We start from the raw sequence: 22,219 nt of genomic DNA, 5'->3' as shown, positions 1-22,219 counted from the left end.
CTTTGGACACACACACACAGAGCTGGGTTTGACAATGGGAGCTACATCAGCTAGAATCACCCACTTTTCTTGGAGGCTCAATAATGAAAGGATTGCTCATTCACATAGCTGATATTTTCCCCTTTGGAGTGCATGGACATTGTAATATTCAAAGCGTTTATTTATTTTGTGGAGAAACACTGAATTTAGTGCTATTGGTTATCTTGTAGAGGGATGTAAGATCAGTGCAGTAAAATTGTGTGGGCAGAGGCATAACAAACCGAGGCAAAATAGACCATTATGTTTCTTAGCAATATTCTTCTTTCATATGCACATAAATGATCATGTGCCAATCTTTTATTACAGAAGAAGTCAACTTAATTACCATAGAGTTGTTGGTAATACACTGTCACAGCCTGCGTCTTAGTTACCTGTGTGTCCCTCATAGCCTTCTACCCAACACCTCGCCAAGTAAGGATTTGCTGAAAACAGAGTTCAGGACATTTTGACACTCTCGGGGCTTCTTAGGATTAACTTTGCCGTCACGTTCTGTAATAGGACTCTAGACATTGAAAAGAAAATGCTGTTAGCACAAAGCAGACTCCCCATGTCCAGATTATCCTAAGATTTGAGACCATCTCCCTGGACTGTCCTAGTGTGGAGTAGGGAAGGTCATACCTATGGGCCAACAGTGTGAGATTCTTGTCTCCTTACAGGGGGAAGCATGCATCATGGGAGCGAAGAGGATATATAAGAAGAGAAAATCCGAGCGGAAATGCATGCAGGGAAAATATGCAGGCGCCATGGAGTCTGAGCCCTGTGTCTGCACAGAGGCTGATTTTGACTGGTGAGCTTGCGCTGTTAGCCCATGTAGTCACTGCATATTTCAAACCCATGTGGGCCTTAAATGAAAGTTTAGATTTGAATAGTGACATGCATAGATCCAAGTGATAAACCTCACGTTTGTGTGAATTACCATGTGGGGACATCATGGCTTACTGGTTATGTGTGTGTGTGTATATACAGAAAAAAACAGGGATTTCTTTAGGCTTAAGGAGGACTCAGGAGATAGCTGGTAATTATCTTCACACATTTGACAGATCTCAGGACAAAAAGAGAAGCCAGATCCACTCTGAGTCTCTTCTGACTGAAACACTCAAACAATAAGGGGACGTTTCAGGAGCAAATATATGTGTGTTCAAGGTAAAAATCTTTCTAGAATCTAGGGTTTCTGCTAGTGAAATTGCGGTCATTTAGGGCAGTGCATTTTCTATACCTGGAGGTTTTCAATTAGTGGCTAACTGACTATTGCTTATGAAAGCCTTGGAATATTTTTCTGAATTCAGTGTAAGGATGGAGTCACTGGCATTGCCATCTGTGGCTTTATGAACCTAGCAGCAGAAGAGCCTTTTCCTGTTACGAGTATTAACCTAGTTTAAACTGGAAAATGAGTGCAACATTTAGATGTTAAATATTCTCAGAGTGCCACAACATGGTTTTTGGAGCTTTACTTAAGCAGAAAACTAGCTTGTGGGGCCAATGATGTGCTCGCTTTGTTCTAGTTTTGACTGTCAGATGAGGTTGAAAGATGACTGACGATGAATAGGTGGTAACCAACGCTCTTGATCATGTCCATCCCATTTTCAGTCTCTTTATTTTCCTCCTCCTTTTAAAAATGTATTTATATGTTTTTGGTTTAGAGAAAGCAATTGCTAAATGTGTATGTCAGTGTTAATAATTGGACTTAACCAGCAGAAGAAACAAAGACATTTACTTAAAAGTATTAGCTGGGTAGCAATCATCAGCCACATGTCTGATCATCAGAGTATCAGTGATTGGGCTGAGATACTGTGTACATGCATGTAACATGACTTAGAAAAAGGAAGCATCTCTCACGGTAGACCTCTAGGGGCATTCTCTGAATAAATAGTGCTGGCCAGTCCTGGCTCGTTGGCTGCCAGTACTCAGACATATAACCCAAGGCCATTCCTGTCTTGTTGGTAGAGAAGGCAAGCCAAGAGGCAGTGCTGTCTCTCTCTGGGCTCTGCTGGAGGCAAACAGAGCTTCAGTTATACTGGGACTCACAGGGAATTCTGCAGGGGCCTCCCCAGCCCTGATTTTCCTTTTAGTCAGTGCAACACTGTTACAATGACAAAAATATTTCATCTCTGTCCTACCTTTCAGGATTGACATCCTGAACTGCATTCGCAGGGAGAACTTGCGTGGAATGTTTGTCATTCATCATGTGCCTCTTTCGGAGACCTGCCTGCTTCTCCTTTATTCACTGTATTTAAGGAGGATCCTTACGGGGAGTTAACGTTTTATCTTATAGCTTTGACTTTGGCCTTCCCAAACAGTGATTTTTTTTTGGCAAAGGTGTTTGTCCCTGAATGTTCTCTCTCAGTTTGGCTCTCCCCCGGACATCCCTCTGCTAGACGGCCTTACCTGTTATTCGTGATTTCCTGAAATGAACACAGAATGTCCTGTAGGCAGAGTCCCGGAAGTCCTTCTACCCATGCTGTGTTGCACCAGAATCAAACCCAGCTGGTATGGGCAGAATTCTGAGAACCAACTGCCTGGTGACAGGCCCCTGAGCAAGCTAGTTCTTCTTTCCCAACCTTTGTGTGCCAGCATCTCGCCTCCATCACACAGATGGGCCAGTTTATACCTGTGCTTGCCATCGCTGCCTGCAATTTGTCTGTGCGTGAGGAGGTGCGATGTATTGCCATTCTCTGTGCCCAGCTTTATCTTTTATAAGCCAAGAAAGTTGACTCAGAGGTTCCTGGAGGCAAGAATGCAAGGAGGCTGAGAGAAAACTCTTTGTTTTCAAACTAGGGAAAATTTAAAGCAGTTGGTGGCGTTAACTGAATAGGAACACTCCCGAAGTACATTGCCTTTCCTGCTGTGACTTTGAAGCAAATGGCTTGTGCTCAGAGAGACCTGGCTCAGCTCTCCTTAGTAGATCCAGACGTCTTAGAAGAGCACCACAAAGACAGTGCTAGTAATGAGGATTATGCCACTTGTGGATGCCTTATGTTTTCCAATGCAGTTGTCACGGAGGACTGGGCTTCCACCATCATAGCTTTCTTGGGGCCCAACCACAATCACTATTGTGTCTCCCCTTGATGAGAACAACATCTATGCTCCTGGCTGAAAGGTGTTTAATAGGAATTACTGGGCACTGAACTTTCATCTCTATACATGCGTCTCTGTGGCTTCCAAGCTAGCATTTCTCAAAATGGATTCTGTAGAATGTTTTCTTGGGTAATTGATAGATAGAAAGAAAGACTGCATTTTTGGAAAGGCATTAATTTAGTGAATGCCTGCCTTTTTTTTTTTTTTTAAATTAATTGACCAGTGTAGAAATTGGCTGTGGACTGACTTAAATTATTCTCAGTAATGTTGCCACCTACTGAAAGGCTTCTCTCATTTTTTTCCCCAACAGTGACTATGGTTATGAGCGACACAGCAATGGTCAGTGCCTGCCAGCCTTTTGGTTCAATCCATCCTCTCTGTCGAAGGACTGCAGCTTGGGGCAGAGTTACCTCAATAGTACTGGGTGAGTGCCGGAAACATTGGCCTGAGGAGGTCATCTACTGCTGCTTTTCAGCATGCAATAAACTTATAGAATCACTTCTGATCAAAGACCAGGTCTGTTTCATTATAGCACCAGTTTATTCACTTTTGTTCATTTTAATCAGCACAAATTTGCATTAATAGTGCAAATTCCATCTGAGAATAAGATTCCAGTTGCAAATGAAGACACAGAACAGGTTACATGAAGATAGCAATGATGATAATATACAAATTGCTTCATTTTTTGATCCCTATTTCACAACTATTTAGTTAGATGACACTACCTTTTATCTTGCAGCATCCCTGTGTGAAAGGTCAAACAAATATTTCCTATGTGCATTTCCTGCTTTATAGATGTGGAAACTAGAGGCAGAAAAGAAGCTCATTGACTTTTCAAGAGTATGCTGGTGTTAGCAGAAATGTGTTCCATTTTCTTTCTATCCAGTCTTGACACATTGAAGACATGCATTCTGATCTTTATAAATCTGGAATCAGATTTGAAAATTTTGTGTTGAATGATATGTGTTGTGGGATTTTTCCAATATTATTTAAGAAACACCATAAAAAGGAAAACCGTGTGGTGACTTTCCCAAAATTGTAACTAATATTTATAGACTTAGGAAACTACTGTGTGGAACTTATTTGGAATCTAATTCCAGCAATCTATCAAAAGACATTTTTGAGCCATTTGGGAAGCTAAGTATGGTCTGGTGACTAGTGATGTATTCATCAGGATGTTCCAAAGATATGCTTTTCTATCTCCAATTGGAGATATATATGTATATATAAACAGATTTGTTAAAAGGACTGGGAGCACCCAGCTACGGAGGTGGGCAAGTTCAAATCCTGATATCTATAGGGGGAGTTGGCAAGCTGGAGACGGGTTGTTTCTAGGCACAGTCTGAGCACTGATGGTGAACCAGGGAAGCTAACAGTATAGTTTCTGTCTGAAGACCAGCAAGGCCAAAACTGATGTTTCCATCTAAGTGTGAAGCCAAGAAGGAAGCCATTGTTCAGTTTGAAGACAGTTAGGAAGGAAAGGGCTGGAAGAAGAGGGAGAGGGAGGGGGGGGGGGGGCAGGCACTCACCAGTAGGCCAGCACCGCTTGACAGCTGCCCTTCTCATTTCTCATGAGAGCTGCCATCCGGAGGAGAGGACATTCATGTTCTTGTACTTTTGTATTTTAAATATGTACTTTTTTGAATTAAAAAAAAATCACCAAAATAACATATACTACTCTCAGAATAGTATATACTACTCGGTGGCTATTACCTGAGAGCATCTCACCCTAAGGGACTTTTGTTGAGTTATCACATCTGCTGGTTTCATCCATTCCATTCAAACTTTTTTCAGAAGGAGAGAAAGGAAACATAGACATGCACATCAAATATTCGTATCTATGATTGAATAAGTAATAAGCTCCGATTTATTTGCACTGTAACACAAAATTTGAGAAAAATGCAAGTAACATTTTTACAGCAAAGGGTCAGTGAGGTCTTGAGCATCTAGTACCATGTGAAAAATTGAAAAAGGCTGCTGAAATCACTCAACTTAATGGTGAAGAAATGCCAGAGAAAGAAGTTGTATCACTTGCGTGTAGGAACATGTTTAGACATTGTAAAGAGCACTGGGAGCCCCTGAAGCTGATTTCAGAATTGATTTTTTTTTCCACAGCATTAGTCAAGGGAGTTATGCTATTCTCTCTTTGGTATTAATGAGAAGAGGCTGAAGTACAGAGGGATGTAAATTTTATCAAGTGCTACTGAAACCACTGTAATAAGGCAGAAAAAGAAGGTCTATGAACCCTTACTTTTCACTTTATTAAGAATGTATATGTATTTTCATTTTATAATTATATACATGTATCAATATTTACATGCACACTTAGACACACATATTTTTAGCTACTCCTAAACAGATTTCACCATTCCTTTGGTGAACTCAGTATGTGAAACCCAAATAAATCCTAACACATATTTAATAAAACATCAGAGATGAGTAATTTATATATTCTATTCAATGGAAGTTTTCATCTATGCCCTAAAAGATAAAAATTTCAGCTATAAATGGTTCAGCAGCAGTCGGTGCGTTGTTGTTCATCACTCAGTCGTGTCTGACTCTTGGTGACCCATGGACTGCCACACGCCAGGCTTCCCTGTCTTTCGCCGTCTCCTAGAGTTTGCTCAAACTCTTGTCCATTGCGTTGGTGATGCATTCCAACCATCTCATCCTCTGTCATCCCCTTCTCCTCCTGCCCTCAATCTTTCCCAGCATCACGGTCTTTTCCAGTGAGTCAGTTCTTTGCATCAGGTGGTCAAAGTATTGGAAATTCAGCTTCAGCATCAGTCCTTCCAATGAATATTCAGGATTGATTTCCTTTAGGATTGACTGATTTGATCTCCTTGTGGTCCAAGGGGCTCTCCAAGAGTCTTCTTCAACACCACAGTTCAGAAGCATTAATTCTCTGGTGCTCAGCTTTCTTTATGGTCCAACTCTCACATCCATACATGACTACTTGAAAAACCATAGCTTTGACTCAGCAGTAGGTATCCAGGTATATAAATGCTTGTCAATGCAATTATGTTTATTAATTACAACATCACTTCCTAGTGCTCCCCCTCCACTCTCAGAGGGTTGTTCCTGTCAGTGGCTATTACCTGAGAGCATCTCACCCTAAAGGATTTTTGTTATCACATCTGCTGGCTTCATCCATTCCATTGAAACATATTGCAGAAAATCATCAGCATTAGTGAGCTACTTTGTGTAAAGGGGACATATAAATACCAACCATCAGCAAGTAGGACAAAGGCGCTCTTGAAAGTAAGGGGCTCACAGGTGGAAGAGTAACCACCCTCATAGCACCCTGTGGCCTAAGTTTGGGAGGAAGGGTATCAATCATAACCTCACTGATTGACATATTATCTATACATTTGCATCAGGAATAGGGAGACTATTAGCTGAGACAGAGTCCTGAGGTCATCCTCAAAGAAGACTCCATACCATCAAATTTCCATTTGCAGGGTCTGTAGCCAACTCAAGAGTGAGTAAGAGGTAATGTGTAGATGAAACTGAAAAAGAACATTCTGTCTTTCTTGTTTTTAACTTTATTTTGTGTTGCGGTATAGCTGATTAACAATGTTGTGATGATTTCAGGTGAACCGTAAAAGGACTTAGCCATATGTGTGTGTGTGTGTGTGTGTGTGTGTGTGTGAGTGTGTGTATCCAGTCTCTCCCAAACTCCCTCCCATCCAGACTGCCACATAGCATTGAGCAGAGTACCCTGTGCTATATAGTAGGTCCTTGTTGGTTATCCATTTTAAATATAGCAGTATGAACATGTTCATCCCAAATTCCCTAACTATCCCTCTGTCTCCTCCTTCCCCCCTACACAGCAACCATAAATCCCTTCTCTAAGTCTGTGAGTCCCTCTTTGTCATGTAATTAATTTCCTTTGTAGAGTCCATGTATAAGGGATGTCATATGCTATTTCTCCTCCTCTTCCTTACTTCACTAAGTATGAAAATCTCTAGGTCTGTCCATGTTGCTGCAGATCTTTTTGACCATCTTAATGCCACTCCAGCCCCTGATCCCAGATGCCACCTGGCTATATGTTGATTTGGTGGCATTTCATAAGTACAGATTCTCAATAAGGTGGTAGCCACTACCGTGCTGCAATCAAACATTTAGCTTTTCACTTAGAGGTATTTAATTACAAAAATTATATACATATGTTTTCTGTGTTTAAAAAGCAAATTTAGATTATCATCCCAGTCCTGGCCTCCTTTCCTACACAGCTGTGATCTGTTTGATATGCATGTTTCTAAACAGTTTCTTTTTCATTTGTCAGGGAATAATTAAGTGAAAAGACATACAAAATTAATTTGGTTGTTTTTATATGCAGCTTCCTACTAGATGTATTATTCTTTTATGTGCCTTTTTCATTCAAAAATGCATCTTAGACATCTTTTGATGTCAGAGTTTATGAGGCTTCTTTCCATCTAATTTCTTTTTACCCCTTAGGATTCAGGCACCAGGAGTTATGTAGTAATCCCTTTCATGGACGTTTTGATCATTTCCTATTTTCTGCCACTATAAACAATGCTACAGTTATCTTTCTCATACTATAATACTTGTTATTAAAACCCTGCAACAATAATTTGAGTCTCTTTTGGCAGCTGAAGGTCTTTCTGCTAGCTGCTAAAGCAAATTCCATCCAGTCAGCTGATTCCTTCTTAGACCTGGGTATCTAGGCATTGCCAAATATCTCCCGCATAAGAGTGGAAACACCAGCTTCCTGCCCACACACTGCCTGTGAATCCCATGCGTAAGATATTCAGTTGTATTAACTTCCATCCACCTTTAAAATACAAATGCCAGTGGATTCTGTAAGGAAACACTAGGAGGAAGGGTAAGCAGGATTCCCAAATTAAGAAGGTGTGAGGACATGAGTTTGAGTAAACTCCTGGAGTTGGTGATGGACAGGGAGGCCTGGTGTGCTGCAGTCCATGGGGTCACAAAGGGTTGGACACAACTGAGCAACTTAACTGAACTGAACTGAGGCAGGTTACTGGAGGTAAAGGAACAAGAAATGAGCCAGGTGAAAGGGCCAGGCTGGTAGTTTTAAGGAGCCATAGTGCCCCTAAGTCTCTCCAGTGCCCATTTTAACCGATCCACGGGCATCTCTGGTTGTCAGCACAGAATATGTAGTATTAACTTCAGGCTGAGATGAAGTGCTGAGGAGTCACAGGGCAGGATTGGCTTGAGAGTTCTTGCCTCCAATAGATTTCACTTGTCATGTGCCTGACTTGCTTCACCCAGTCCTCACAATAGGGCACACGCTGCGGCTATGCAGTCAGACTTGGGTTGACCAGGTCTGCAAAACAGCCATCCCTTGTCAATAAAGCTTAACGAGCAGATCTGCCAGTAGCACCTTTCTGCACGTTTACTTGAAGGCACGCAGGCAAACTTTCCTTTTATTTTTGTTAAGACCTCACTTTATAAATGGTTATGGTGGCTCTCATAGTCAGCTTATTATGCTGTACAGATAGCCCTGTTCTCAGATTCACTCCCTTCTCCATGATGGAAACATCCTAGCATCAGTTGTTATTATGCTCAATAGAAATGCTCTTTTGAGGAGATGCCAAAATTGTTATCAGTTTCCCTGTGTAGAAATGAATGGGTGTGCAGTTTCCTTTTAGCTCTTGGAAAGATCTTAGAAAGACAGAATAAGAGCTGAAATGGGTGTAAAGTATCCCTCCAGTGGCTGTAGCTACCAGTCCTCAGCTCTTAGCCCAGTGATGTAAGGTGTCCAGTGTCCACACCACGACACAGCACGTGAGCACGGTTCTGCCACGCTGTCTCTGCCACTTTTCACCTGCTCCTTCATGCCTCCCACAAGCCACTCCACGGAAAGCCAGGAGGCTGGTACTAGGCCTTCCATCTACTGTGGCTAGAGAGTGAACTCTAAGGCAGGAGGTGTTGCTTGGTAAAGAACAGAGTTATTTTAGAATGAAACAATCTCTGCCTTCATCTTTAGCAAGTCGCTTCCTTTCTTGAGCCTTAGTTTCCTAAACTGTGAAATTTTACTATTTGCTTTTGGGGGTTGATTAAATGTGATACTTTATATGAAGCCTGCAGCACAGTACCTAGTGATAGTAGTCACTTTTCCAAATGTAGAACATCGCCAGCAGTGGTCATCTAAGGGCTCCTCTGGAGTGAAGGTAAAAAGAGGGGGGAAATTTCCCTTTATTGTGTATCTGTAGTCCAGACATTTGATACATAATAGTCATGAGAGTCCTGAGATCTAGGACACATTTAAAATCAGGACCTGTTTTGTCATCTGTAAAGCTGAAATAACGCCTTGCATAGGCTCATAAACTCACAGAATTCAAAGCATTGTACTCCAAAATGCATGTCTGCCTCCAAGACGACTCAAGGCAGATAAGACATTTACCTGATTAATAAATGATTCCCTTTTGTTTAAACAGAATGAAATCAGTATTCATCTGTGTGTCATCTGGCATTTAGTGCTGAAATAACTCCAAATTCATTTTCTCTTTGTTACTCCATTGATAACTATAAATATCTCAGTTTGCAAATACAAAAGCCCAAGCCTATTTAGTTATACTATACATACTATATGGACATGAGTTTGAGTGAACTCTGGGAATCGGTGATGGAAGCCTGGCATGGTGCAGTTCATGGGGTCGCAACTAAGCGACCGAACTGAATTGAACTGGTACATACTATGTACTACACATTTATACTATGTTCTTGGGCATGAACTTGGGCAAAATTTGGGAGAAAGTGAGGGATGAGGAGGCCTGGGTTACTGCAGTCCATGGGGTCTCAAAGAGTTGGACACAACTTAGCAACTGAGTAATAACAATAGCTATTTCAAATCCTAAAAGACGATGCTGTGAAAGTGCTGCACTCAATATGTCAGCAAATTTGAAAACTCAGCAGAGGCCACAGGACTGGAAAAGGTCAGTTTTCATTCCAATCCCAAATAAAGGCAATGCAAAAGAATGTTCAAACTACAACACAGTTGCACTCATCTCACATGCTAGTAAAGCAATGCTCAAAATTCTCCAAGCCAGGCTTCAGCAATACGTGAACTGTGAACTTCCAGAAGTTCAAGCTGGTTTTAGAAAAGGCAGAGGAACCAGAGATCAAATTCCCAACATCTGCTGGATCATCGAAAAAGTAAGAGAGTTCCAGAAAAACATCCATTTCTGCTTCATTGACTATGCTAAGCCTCTGACTGTGTGGATCACAGTAAACTGTGGAAAATTCTTCAAGAGATGGGAATACCAGACCACCTGGCCTGCCGCTTGAGAAACCTGTATGCAGGTTAGGAAGCAACAGTTAGAACTGGACATGGAACAACAGACTGGTTCCAAATAGGAAAAGGAGTATATCAAGGCTGTATATTGTCACCCTGCTTATTTAATTTATATGTAGAGTACCTCATGAGAAACGCTGAGCTGGAAGAAGCACAAGCTGGAATCCAGATTGCCGGGAATATATCAATAACCTCAGATATGCAGATGACACCACCCTTATGGGAGAAAGTGAAGAAGAGCTAAAGAGCCTCTTGATGAAAGTGAAAGAGGAGAGTGAAAAAGCTGTCTTAAAGCTCAACATTCAGAAAATGAAGATCATGGCATCTGGTCCCATCACTTCATGGCAAATAGATGGGGAAACAGTGAGAGACTTTATTTTGGGGGGCTTCAAAATCACTACAGATGGTGATTGCAGCCATGAAATTAAAAGACACTTGCTCCTTGGAAGGAAAGTTGTGACCAACCTAGCTGCTACTACTAAGTCCCTTCAGTCGTGTCCAACTCTATGTGACCCCATAGATGGTAGCCCACCAGGCTCCCCCAGCCCTGGGATTCTCCAGGCAAGAACACTAGAGTGGGTTGACATTTCCTTCTCCAATGCATGAAAGTGAGAAGTGAAAATGAAGTCACTCAGTCCTGTCCAACTCTTAATGACCCCATGGACTGCAGCCTACCAGACTCTTCCATCCATGGGATTTTCCAGGCAAGAGTACTGGAGTGTGGTGCCATTGCCTTCTCTGGACCAACCTAGACAGCATATTAAAAAGCAGAGACATTACTTTGTCAACAAAGGTCCATCTAATCAAGGCTGTGGTTTATCCAGTCATCATGTATGGATGTGACAGTTGGACTCTAAAGAAAGCTGAGCGCCAAAGAATTGATGCTTTTGACCTGTGGTGTTGGAGAAGACTCTTGAGAATCCCTTGGACTGCAAGGAGATCCAACCAGTCCATCCTAAAGGAGATCAGTCCTGGGTGTTCATTGGAAGGACTAATGTTGAAGCTGAAATTCCAATACTTTGGCCACCTGATGTGAAGAGCTGACTCATTGAAAAAGACCCTGATGCTGGGAAAGATTGAGGGCAGGAGGAGAAGGGGATAACAAAGGATGAGATGGTTGGATGGCATCACCGACTCAATGGACATGAGTTTGGGTAATCTCTGGGAGTTGGTGATGGACAGGGAGGTCTGGCGTGCTGCTGTTCATGGGGTCACAAGGAGTCGGACATGACTGAGCAGCTGAACTGAAGTGATACTTGTGAATGGTTAAATTTTGTTTACACTGTTTCAGGTCCAGAGAACGTGATACGATTTCAGTTGCTAAATTAACTAGAACATTGCTTGTTTCATGCCAACCATGAAAGATTCCATAAGTAAAAAATAAAGTGGGCATTGGGCTTGTTTATTGTAAGAAACGAAGATAATCTTATCAAGGAACAGATTTCTTTTTGCTACTAAGCTAGAGATATTTCTAGATGTGTTTTTAAGAAAGTAGGTATAGAAATTTTTGTCTGTGAAGTTTCTTTAGGGGAGCCATTAATCTCTTCTGGAATAATATAAGTATACAGTGATGGTTTTTGTTGTTCCTCAATGTTAGTTTCTCAATATTCAATGGGAATATTTAATTAATAATTTTAAGAAAGATCTATAAATAGCATTAATTCAGTATCTATATAAGAATATTCCGTGGGTCCAGGAAAATATATCATGTATATATACACATAAATTATAGAAAAACAGTTATCTCCATACTCTCACATACACTTAGAATGTTTTAAAAATGCTTTCTATAAACATAATCCTCTCTACATGAGCTATGAAAACACTTAGACCCTAGCTATCCTGCCATCACCCTGGGCTTGCTATTTCCAGGGCCCTAGGGGCTGTGTTCGTTTCCAAGTGATCTTATTTTTTATCCTGGTAGGGTTCTTGATGTTCAGTCTGATTTATTCAGCAACATATGTCAGTGTACATCACAGAGAATAATTGGCCCTAAAAGTGGTCCATGTGTTTCATGTCCACAGAAAGGAAATCACTTGCAGTGTTTGCAGACCCAAAACTTCAGGGGCCCATGTAGCTGTTTTTTTTTTTTTTTTTTGGAAAGCACCCATTCAGTTTTGCAGCAGATGCTCTAGACTTGTCAGCTGCTACAGAATTGATTCTTCAGAATCTATTTCTTAGATACATGTTCCCACATATTTACAGGATGGCATTAGGGTTGGAAATGAAGAAGGTGAATGGAGATCAGGTTTCTCACACCACTGTCCTTGCCCAGTGGCATTGGGAATAAAAATCCTCATCCAGGTCGTATGGCATCATGGCAAGAGAGCTCCCAACCCAGTCCAGAGCCCCTGACCACTGCTTGCCAGCTGTGTGACCCTGGGAAGCCCTCTAAACTCTTATCTCTCTCTCTCTTTTTTTTCCTTATGTGCAAAACAGAGGGATTGTGTTGATCTTTGACCCCTTCAGGCTCTGACATGTCCATAATCTATCTGAACTGACCAGTATTAGCATTCCTTGGACTGCAGATGTTTTAGAAGTAGGGACATTTTCCTTTTATGAATTTGTTATGTAACTAGTTGACTGTAGTGGATTCCAGGAGCCATCCTCCTGATGCTGTCATTTAGTTTAACTCAGCTGTATGTCCCACTTCATCACGTTGGCATTCAGAATGATGTTGCATTCTATTTAGTGTTCTTGTTGAATGACTTGCGCTTCCATCCTACTTAGTGTAAGAAAAGTTTTCTTCCCCTCACCTGTCTTCTGCCCAGTGACACTCCCCTGAGCCCAAGGCCTGCCTATTCTGTTTAAGGGGAAGGTTCTGAGAGCTATTGCCTTGAGGAGAGAAACTTGGAGAACCTGCTTAAACCGTCAGGGAACCCTGTTATTTCTGACTGTTGGGGTATGACTGCTACATAGCACTATTGCTGAAATATGAGCACACTGAGTCTAGAAAGACTTACTTGAAGTGTTAGCCATGCACTGTAGCCAGAACCAGCTCCCTTCTGTCTCCAGGGCTGGCCCCATTTCTCATTTCAAGTCAGGTGTTATTGTAAGAGGAAAGTTTTTCCTTGAAAACAAGGACACATGGTACAATCCAAGAAACTAAACAAATGTATTCTTTTCATTGTGCTCACAAATGAGGGACACCAGAGCTCAGTGACAGTAAGTCCTACCTTGGCTAATAGAAAACCTAGAGTTCCACCTCTTTCTTGGTCATAACATGTAGTAACTACTGTGAAAAAAGAGAAGAGATAATGTAATAAGAAGATATAATGTCTGCACTGATTTTTAATGAATGAATAGAAGCTTGACAGGGTAAAGATCATCCCAGGGAGGGACGTCCCACCGACAGAAGGCAAGTAGCCTTTAGCCTGGCCTGAGCTTAGGAGGTATGCAGGGCAGTGAAAAGAGTTAAGCTTAAAAAATTCATCAACCACAAATCATGAAACTATCTTTTAAAGCCAAACCTTACTCTTTGTGACTAAAACATGGGCAGCTTGAACAATATTAAGGAAGGAATTGATGTGATCCAGTTTGATCTGAAGCTAATCTTGGCAGTGAGAGCATGGCTTCTACTTTCAGGGAACTTGTATAATGCTGTACTTAGTTGCTCAGTCCTGTCTGACTCTTTGCATCCCCATGGACTATAGCCCGCCAGACTCCTCTGTCCATGGGATTCTTCAGGCAAGAATACTGGAGTGGATTGCCATGCCCTCATCCAGGGGATCTTTTCAACCCAGAAATCAAACCCAGAAATCAAACCAGTCTCCTGCATGGCAGGCAGCTGTGATAGCTGGCATTCTTTACCAGCTGTGATAGCAAGCCAACATTTAAATTTTTAATTAAGTAAATAAGTGAATTACTCGGTTGTGTCCAACTCTTTGTGCCCAACCCCATGGACTGTAGTCTGCCAGGCTCCTCCATCCATGGGATTCTCCAGGCAAGAATACTGGAGTGGGTTGCCATTTCCTTCTCCAGGGAAACTTTCTGATCCAGTGATCGAATCTGGGACTCCCTCTTTGCAGGCAGACTCTTTACCATCTGAGCCACCAGGGAATTAGTATTTAAAACATTAAATGCTATTTTTTTTACTACCTTATGCTAGTTAATATTTATTAAGGTCTTGCAATGTGGCATATTTTTTCTATGTCCTTTTGAATGCATTATCTCATTTAATCCTCCCAAGAATTTTAGGAACAGTTTCTGTAATTATACCTATTTTATAGGCAGAGAACCCAAACGTTAGAGTCTGGGTAAATTGCCCAAGTTTATATAATGTGTAATAGCCTGCATTTAAACTCAGGCAGTTTGGTTCCAGAACACTAGTTTTAACCACCGGGGCAGTGATCTTTAATCCTGGCTGCACAGTAGAATCACCAGGGGAAATTAAAAACAAAAGCACACTGATGCCCAGAATCCTCATTTAAACTGATTTCTGTGGGCAGAGTCTTAACATCACAGAGATGGTTGTGACTGACTAAGCCAGACTATATTGTCACCTTACCATACACGGAATAGTCACAAACATCTATAGCAAACATCTGTACCAAAATTGTAAGTTAAAAAAAAAACCTGCTAAACAGCCAAATCACATGATATGATGAATTTTGATCCTTTTTCCGATTTTACTCTCACAAAGAAAACCTTCATCTTTTTAAAGACTGAGAGGCAGTGCAGAAGCAAAATCAAAGAGGGTAGGGGTAAAAAGGAAAAGGTGACAGAGAGTATCAAGAAAAGAAGAAAGAGAATAGCTGAAATTGGGGTTGTTGGAGTAATAAGACACCATCTACTGATGAGCAGTCGGTAATATCAAAGGCGTATTTGTGGAATGTTTCCTTTCAGTAATTGTGCAAAGACTCCCTTGCCATTGCAAAGCACTTTTCTTCTTGGCAGACTGAAGAATGTTTTACCAACTAAATGCATCCCAGTAATATTCAGAGCTTAGGTCCAACATAATCATAAGTTGCCTTGTTATTGTAGAGGTAAGCAGCCCCATTTAATAACATATAAAATGTATTATTCATTTATGTAACTCAGACCCAGGGACAGCTGCTGGGATGAAAATAGAACCATTCTGTAATGCACAAAGCAGGTGTGTGCTTACTTGAGTAAATGAACTCTGTATTTCTGCTCAATTTTCTTGTAAATTTCAGAGACTGGTCTGATAGGGCTAATGTGAAGCCATTTTCATCCAGGAAATAAAATGGTCTCAGAATGGTTTTTAATGAGCATTGAAAAAATTACCAACAGTCTTCTCTGTGGCAGAATACCAGAGGAATGGATTCATGCTTTGTATTTAAGCAGAACTCCTTTTGCTACAGGCTTCAGGGAAACCCAGGGTGGTGATTGGTCAGAACAGTGACACATAAAAGAAGTGTTCTCTAGCTGATGATGCCAGTGGTGATAGTGAGCCCATGCCTCCAGAGCTCCTCGCCAAGACAGAGTCACAGGTGTGATTGGACGCTAAGTGATTAAAGTTATAACGTGCCTTTAATGTGCATTGTACCTGGCTTCTGAAACACACAGGGAGTTTGTGATGCGGTTTAACTCACTGGGATGCCACAATTACTGTATGACGTTGCTGGTCACTTCTCTGCCACCATTGCTGGTACCAGAATGTCACCATTCTCCCATGTCCGCATCTTTTTTTTTTTTCCCCCCAGCTTCCCTTATTTTCTTTCAAATCAGCATACAGTCATAAGCACCTACATAGACTTTTCAGAATACTTAATATCAGAGAGGATGATTTGAAGATGTTCAGACATGGCAGTGACCAGTCAGAATGAGTAGGGATCTCAGTACAGGAGCAGGATTTAGGAAGCTCCTCTGGTGGCTCAGAGGTTAAAGCGTCTGCCTCCAACTCGGGAGACGTGGGTTCGATCCCTGGGTCAGGAAAATCACCTGGAGAAGGAAATAGCAACCCACTCTAGTATTCTTGCCTGGAGAATCCCATGGACGGAAGAGCCTGGTAGGCTACAGTCCACGGGGTCGCAAAGAGTCGGACACGACTGAGCGACTTCACCTTCACCTTCACCTTCACCTTGGTGTATTAGGTGTTAACCCATTCACTGCTGGATTGCCAGGAAAAGCAAGGACTCCAAGGATAGGGGTTAATATAGCTGGGTTGGTGGGTGTGGTGCCTGCAGGGTTTGGGGCCAGTGATGATAGCCAATTTCTAGACAGTTATTTCAACATTTAAACTGTATACAGTCATCCCAGTGTGGACCTAGTGATCATCAGCCTTGCGTGTCTGCAGCACAAGTATGCCCTCAATGAGGAGCTTAAAGTTCACAGTCACACGAAGGAAGAAAATCATACAAGACATTACTGATTCCTATAAAGTAAATCATAAGGATTCCTGTAAGAGATAACACATATCTCACCTAATTTAAAGAGCTAGTACAGTACAGTGGTAACAAATACATATATCCTAGATCCAAATTGTCTAGATGCTGGCTGTGTGATCTTGAGAAAACTAGTTAAGTTCTATGAATCTTAATTTCTTCATCTATTCATTGGGAGTAATGATACCTTCTTTATTAGGGATAGTTTGAAAGCAAATCATGTTAAGAACTTAGCACAGTGTCTAGAACATATTAGTGAAAGGGTTAGTTGCTCAGTCGTGTCTAACTCTTTGCAATCCTTGGACTGTAGCCCACCAGGTTCCTCTGTCCATGAAATTCTCCAGGCAAGAATACTGGAGTGGGTAGCCATTCCCTTATCCAGGGGATCTTCCCAACCCAGGGAATGAACCTGGGTCTCCTGCATTGCAGGCAGATTCTTTACTATCTGACTGCCAGGAAAGCCCAAACATATTAGTATTCTCTAAATTTGAACGTCTTATGATTTTACTTTCACAATCAGGAAAAGAGAGGAGATAAGGTGCCACTTAAAGTGTGGATAAGTTTTAGGCAGCTGATTAGGCAAAAAGTTGGACATAGAAGCAGAGAGAACAAAAGAAAGCACTTTCAAGAGGATTGAAAAGAAAAGTTTGGCTAAAGCAGAATGAGCTGGCTGGGGAGAAAGAGTCCAGAAAAGTAGAACCAAGTTAGTTTATGGAGGGCTTCAGCCCCAAGTTAGAGGATTTATGATTTATCTTAAGGAAATGGGAATTTGTGAAGGTTGTGAACAGAGAGGATAGATAATAATGTTAAGTAAAAATAACTGATAACATTTCATAATCACTTGCTAATTGTCAGGGTGGTTTGAAGTGTTCTGTGTACATTAATCCATTTCATGCTTATGGTTACCCTATGAGGTGAGTTTAATATTAATACTTGGCCTTACAGTCACCAAAAGTGTTCAAAGTGCTTTCCCAGATGGTATTTAATTCTATTTTCTCAATCGTGCTTTTAAGTAGTCAGTCTTGAAACTTAAGGACAGAGAAAGGACTTTGGCTAGATTTGAAGTAGGTGGTAAGGAATAGCCCGCACACTGCCAGATTTTGTAAATAAAGTTTTATTAGAACCCAGATTCATTTTTTTCTTTTATGCATTCTCTATGTCCACTTTAATGTTACAACCCTAGAGTTGAGTACTTGTGACTAGAGCTATATAACCTGCAAAGCTAAAACATTTATTCCCTGGCACTTTATGTGAAAAGTTTGTCAAATTGTGGTCTAGAAGAATGGAAAGACCTTGGACTTTTGACTGCTTCCATTTTGAGATCTACCAGAACCTTCCTCAGGTAGATTGGAGAAACCAAATATGTGAATACATAATGTGGCTGCTGTGGACTCCACACAAAAAAAGATGATGAATGTATAACATTGGACCTCAAAAGTCTTAAAGAAAACCCATAGATTCTAATATACCATAAATCTGATAAATTGTATAGGACAAATTGGTAGCATAATTCTTTTTTTTTTTCCTAGAAAGGCTAAAACAAGAAAAAAGCAAAATAGAGGGAGGATTTACTCAATCTATAGTCTAAAGTTTCCTTAATGTGAAATTTCAATAGTTTAGACATTATATCCCATGAAATGTTGAGTAGAAACTCTCGAGTTTAGCCACCTTTCTGTACTGTACCATGAGTGCAACAGCTTGTACAGTACCTAATGTTGAGACATATAATGCATAATAATCTATTCTTTCTTTGAACTATACCTTCCTTTATAATATATACATGTATATATTGCAATATATATAGTACTCATTCTGACCTTTAATTATGTAGCCTTTGAAGTATTTTCTGGATTATCCATGTATAGATGGTAAAAAATCCACCTGCAATGCAGGAGACCTGGGTTCAATCCCTGGGTAGGGAAGATCCTCTGGAGGAGGGCATGGCAACCCATTCCAGTATTCTTGCCTGGAGAATCCGCATGAACAGAGGAGCCTGGTGGGCTACAGCCCAGGGGGTTGCAAAAAGTTGGACATGACTGAGCAACTAAGTACACATCTTTTCACCTGGATTATAAACCTATTGAGGGTAAGGAAAGACCACGTCTTCTCCTGCTATGCATTTCCCACAACTCCAAAGTGAAATTGTCTATCAACTAAGTGAACAAAAGCATAAATTAGAACGTTAATAATGATGCACTATGTTCCTATGACGATTTGCCTCTCTGTTGGGTGCTTACTATAAACAAACTGTAATCTTCCTGACACCATGAAAGGTAGTTATTGCTAGCCCTCAGGGCTAGGCAGAAGGTTTGAAAAGTTGAGAGTGATCCAAATTATCACGAACTGAATTACAATTTGAGCTTTTTTCCCATTTAGGTATAGAAAGGTGGTTTCCAATAACTGCACCGATGGAGTGAGAGAACAGTACACAGCCAAGCCACAGAAGTGCCCAGGGAAGGCCCCGCGGGGGCTCCGGATCGTCACTGCTGATGGAAAGCTGACGGCGGAACAAGGGCACAACGTTACTCTTATGGTACAGCTGGAAGAGGTAGGACCGGGTCCCGTCTCCCCTCTACTTTCTAGAGCCAATGACTTTCCTTAAGAAATCATGATTTGGTTTACATGTCTTTTTGTTTACATAGGTATATTTTTTAATTTTAAATTTCATTTAAAATTTGTATTCTCCTTTTAGTTCCTTGGTATTTGTTGTTATAAGTTTGCCTTCTCTGACACAGTTCTGTTACTTTTATTTCACTGCAAGTTGGTCTTCATTCTTACTGAACCTGTAACTTCTTAGGGATTCTGCCTGGATTTAATCTTCTATTATTGGCCCTTTTAGCAAAATGTTTTCTCAGAATACATTAATAGTATTCCCAGAACAGCTTAACACATATACATACTGAACTAACCTAAAAGCTGCTAATGCTGTCTTCCTCCTTTAATCTGAGGTCATGGCTTTTCTTTCTAAAGACAACATTAACCAGTCATACATATAGCATCCAGACCAATCTAAACTAATTGAATATAATTTCCCTGACATTTGGGAGGTTTATTGTTTTACTATTAATAGTTCCTTAGGAATATTATTATAAACATCAATTATTGTTTGCCAAACTTCAGTTATCTGAAGTTTCTGAGTAATTAGATGGTAGAATAAGATGTCTTTTATATTACATATTTTAGAATGTTTACGGCATGTTTGTCGTCTTGCAAATGAGGAAGATGGCTGTTACGCCCAGTGTCCGAGTCCCCAAAACTGAGAGAATAAGACATCCACAGCAATGCAAAAGCATAAAGGGGTTTATTGCTAGCTTGAGCCAGGGCTCCTGTCACATCCAACATAGTGGAGTAAAACAAAAGCCCCAAGCCCAGATTTACAGCAGTATTTATAAGTTTAGAACAAAGACAGGGAGTTGGCAAGGGTTGATTGGCTGCAGGGGTTTCCTGGTATTTACTGATTGGCCAGTCATCATCCCTCTGATTGGCCAGAGTTATCATCTCTCTGATTGGCCAGAGTTATCATCTCTCTGATTGGCCAGAGTTACCATCTCTCTGATTGGCCAGAGTTACCATCCCCAGAAGTCCCTGAAGCATGACTCAGGGATTATTTTTGGCCTAGTGCACCTCTCTGAGCCTGTCATGGCTCTGGTGAGGTTGTAACAATGGCCTCTAAAGGATAAACACCTTCACTAAATGATCTTAATTACTAAACCAGGCTGTCCTACCTTCAGTGTTTTCTGTGTACCTAAAATATGGCCAATGCCACTTTCAGCCATGTGAATGCAAAGGAATCTGAAAAGTTCACAATGACATCAGGATAAAGATATACAACATTGTTTTCTCCCCTTTTCTTCTGATAGTTCAGTGACTCTCCATCTCTAATAAACATAAAAATTACCTGGTGAGCATGTTAAAACAGTTTTCTGGGCTGCAACTTCAAAGATTCTCATACAGGAGGTTGAGGTAAGACTCAGGAATATCCTTTTCTAACAGGGTCATATGTTATGCATTTTGCTTCAAGAAAAAAGAAAGAAAGAAATAAGGGCAACATCAAGAGGCCCAGACCAGTCCAAGAGGCTCTAGAGGGTGACATGAAGGGGAAAAGATGTAGTTAGGATTACATTGTCAGGTTTACTCAAAATACTTAGTATTATAATTTCCATAGAAAAAGCTGTGATCTAATGAGCTGGAATTCTTGGCTCCAGTGATGCTGTTGCTTTCAGTTCAAGGACCACTTAGACAAGCACTGCTCTAACCTAATATCTTTTTTCCTGTCTCCTTAGTAAGTGCCTTTTAACCATACCCAGTTTCCTAAACACTAAGTTTCCCCAGTGTTCTTCAGTTGGAACTAGAAAGAGATGGGCCAGTTTAGGCTAGTTGGAATTACTTGCATTTCACAGAAATAAATCTTGGGGGAGCTTCTGCCTGAGGCTATGACAGACTAGCTTGCTGCAAACCAAATACATATGTATTATTTAGAGCAGGAGTTAGAGTGGGAAAGAGAGAAACACACATGGAGAAGGAGGAAGAGGACTTAAGAAATTTCAATTCTTTTCTTGAGAGATAGGAAACTCATTGTGATGAGTTATGCTGTAATTCATGTTGTATTTCCCCTCAAGAACTTTGCCAGTTCATCTGTCACACTGTTTAAGAGGTCAGATTTCAGATTCCCAGTAGAAGGTCAGACCAGAAGTGTTGCCTAAACATCTGTTGGTAGACTCGAGGTTGGGAAGATAAAGACTGGACTTCAGAGTAACCAAGTCAGCTGGGACTGATGATCTCAAATCCCAGAGAGGAGAGGAGTGTAGAGAAGTTATACAGGATTCTGTGTTCTTTGTTTCCTTGGGGGATTCCATGGTGGCTTAATTGGTACAGAATCTGCCTGCAATGTGGGAGACCCAGGTTCAACCACGGGGTTGGGAAGATCCCCTGGGGGAGGGCATGGCTATCCACTCCAGTATTCTTGCCTGGAGGATTCCATGGATAGAGGAGCCTGGAAGACTACAATCCATGTGGTTGCAGAGTTGGACACAACTGAGCCACTAACACTTTTCTCTTTCACTTTTGTTTCCTTGAATTATTTGACAGTATGTGAGGGATGCAGATAAAACAGCAGGTAATCACTTAGGATGTGAAGTCAAACATAGTTTTTAGAAGTATTACATTTTGAGGAGATAGAAAAAAATTGAGTTCAGAGACTATCAAGGGGAAAGCCCTGGTGAATGATACAAGACTAGGTCCTGTAGACTTCTCTATGCTAAGAGTAAGGACCGAGCGGAATTAGACCAGACTCCCTACACCCTGAAATCCCACCTGAAATTATTTCAGTCTAATCATTATTAGAATGATTTCCCCCCATTTTAAATGTCAGAAACTGTAACAAATCCTCTTTAGAGGAAAATAACATATACCGGCAGCTTTACTACTTTTTTTTTTTCATGTAAAATTTAGGGTATTTAAATAACCACAGATA

The 22,219-nt window shown here is 41.0% G+C and overlaps 1 protein-coding gene across 5 annotated transcripts in view; it reads left to right on the top strand.

Annotated features, from left to right (window-relative positions):
* SORCS1 (sortilin related VPS10 domain containing receptor 1) overlaps positions 1 to 22,219 on the top strand; it is a 580,387-nt gene that overhangs the window by 478,477 nt on the left and 79,691 nt on the right. For all 5 annotated transcript variants that reach the window (XM_042238470.2, XM_042238466.2, XM_042238468.2 and 2 more), the window contains exons 16-18: positions 696 to 826; positions 3,425 to 3,538; positions 19,123 to 19,294. In XM_042238470.2, coding sequence (XP_042094404.1) covers positions 696 to 826; positions 3,425 to 3,538; positions 19,123 to 19,294 — 417 coding nt within the window. The remainder of the gene's footprint in view (positions 1 to 695; positions 827 to 3,424; positions 3,539 to 19,122; positions 19,295 to 22,219) is intronic.

This window comes from Ovis aries, chromosome 22, assembly GCF_016772045.2.
Source record: "Ovis aries strain OAR_USU_Benz2616 breed Rambouillet chromosome 22, ARS-UI_Ramb_v3.0, whole genome shotgun sequence".
NCBI lineage: Eukaryota > Metazoa > Chordata > Mammalia > Artiodactyla > Bovidae > Ovis > Ovis aries.
This window is presented reverse-complemented; position numbering and strand designations above follow the sequence as displayed.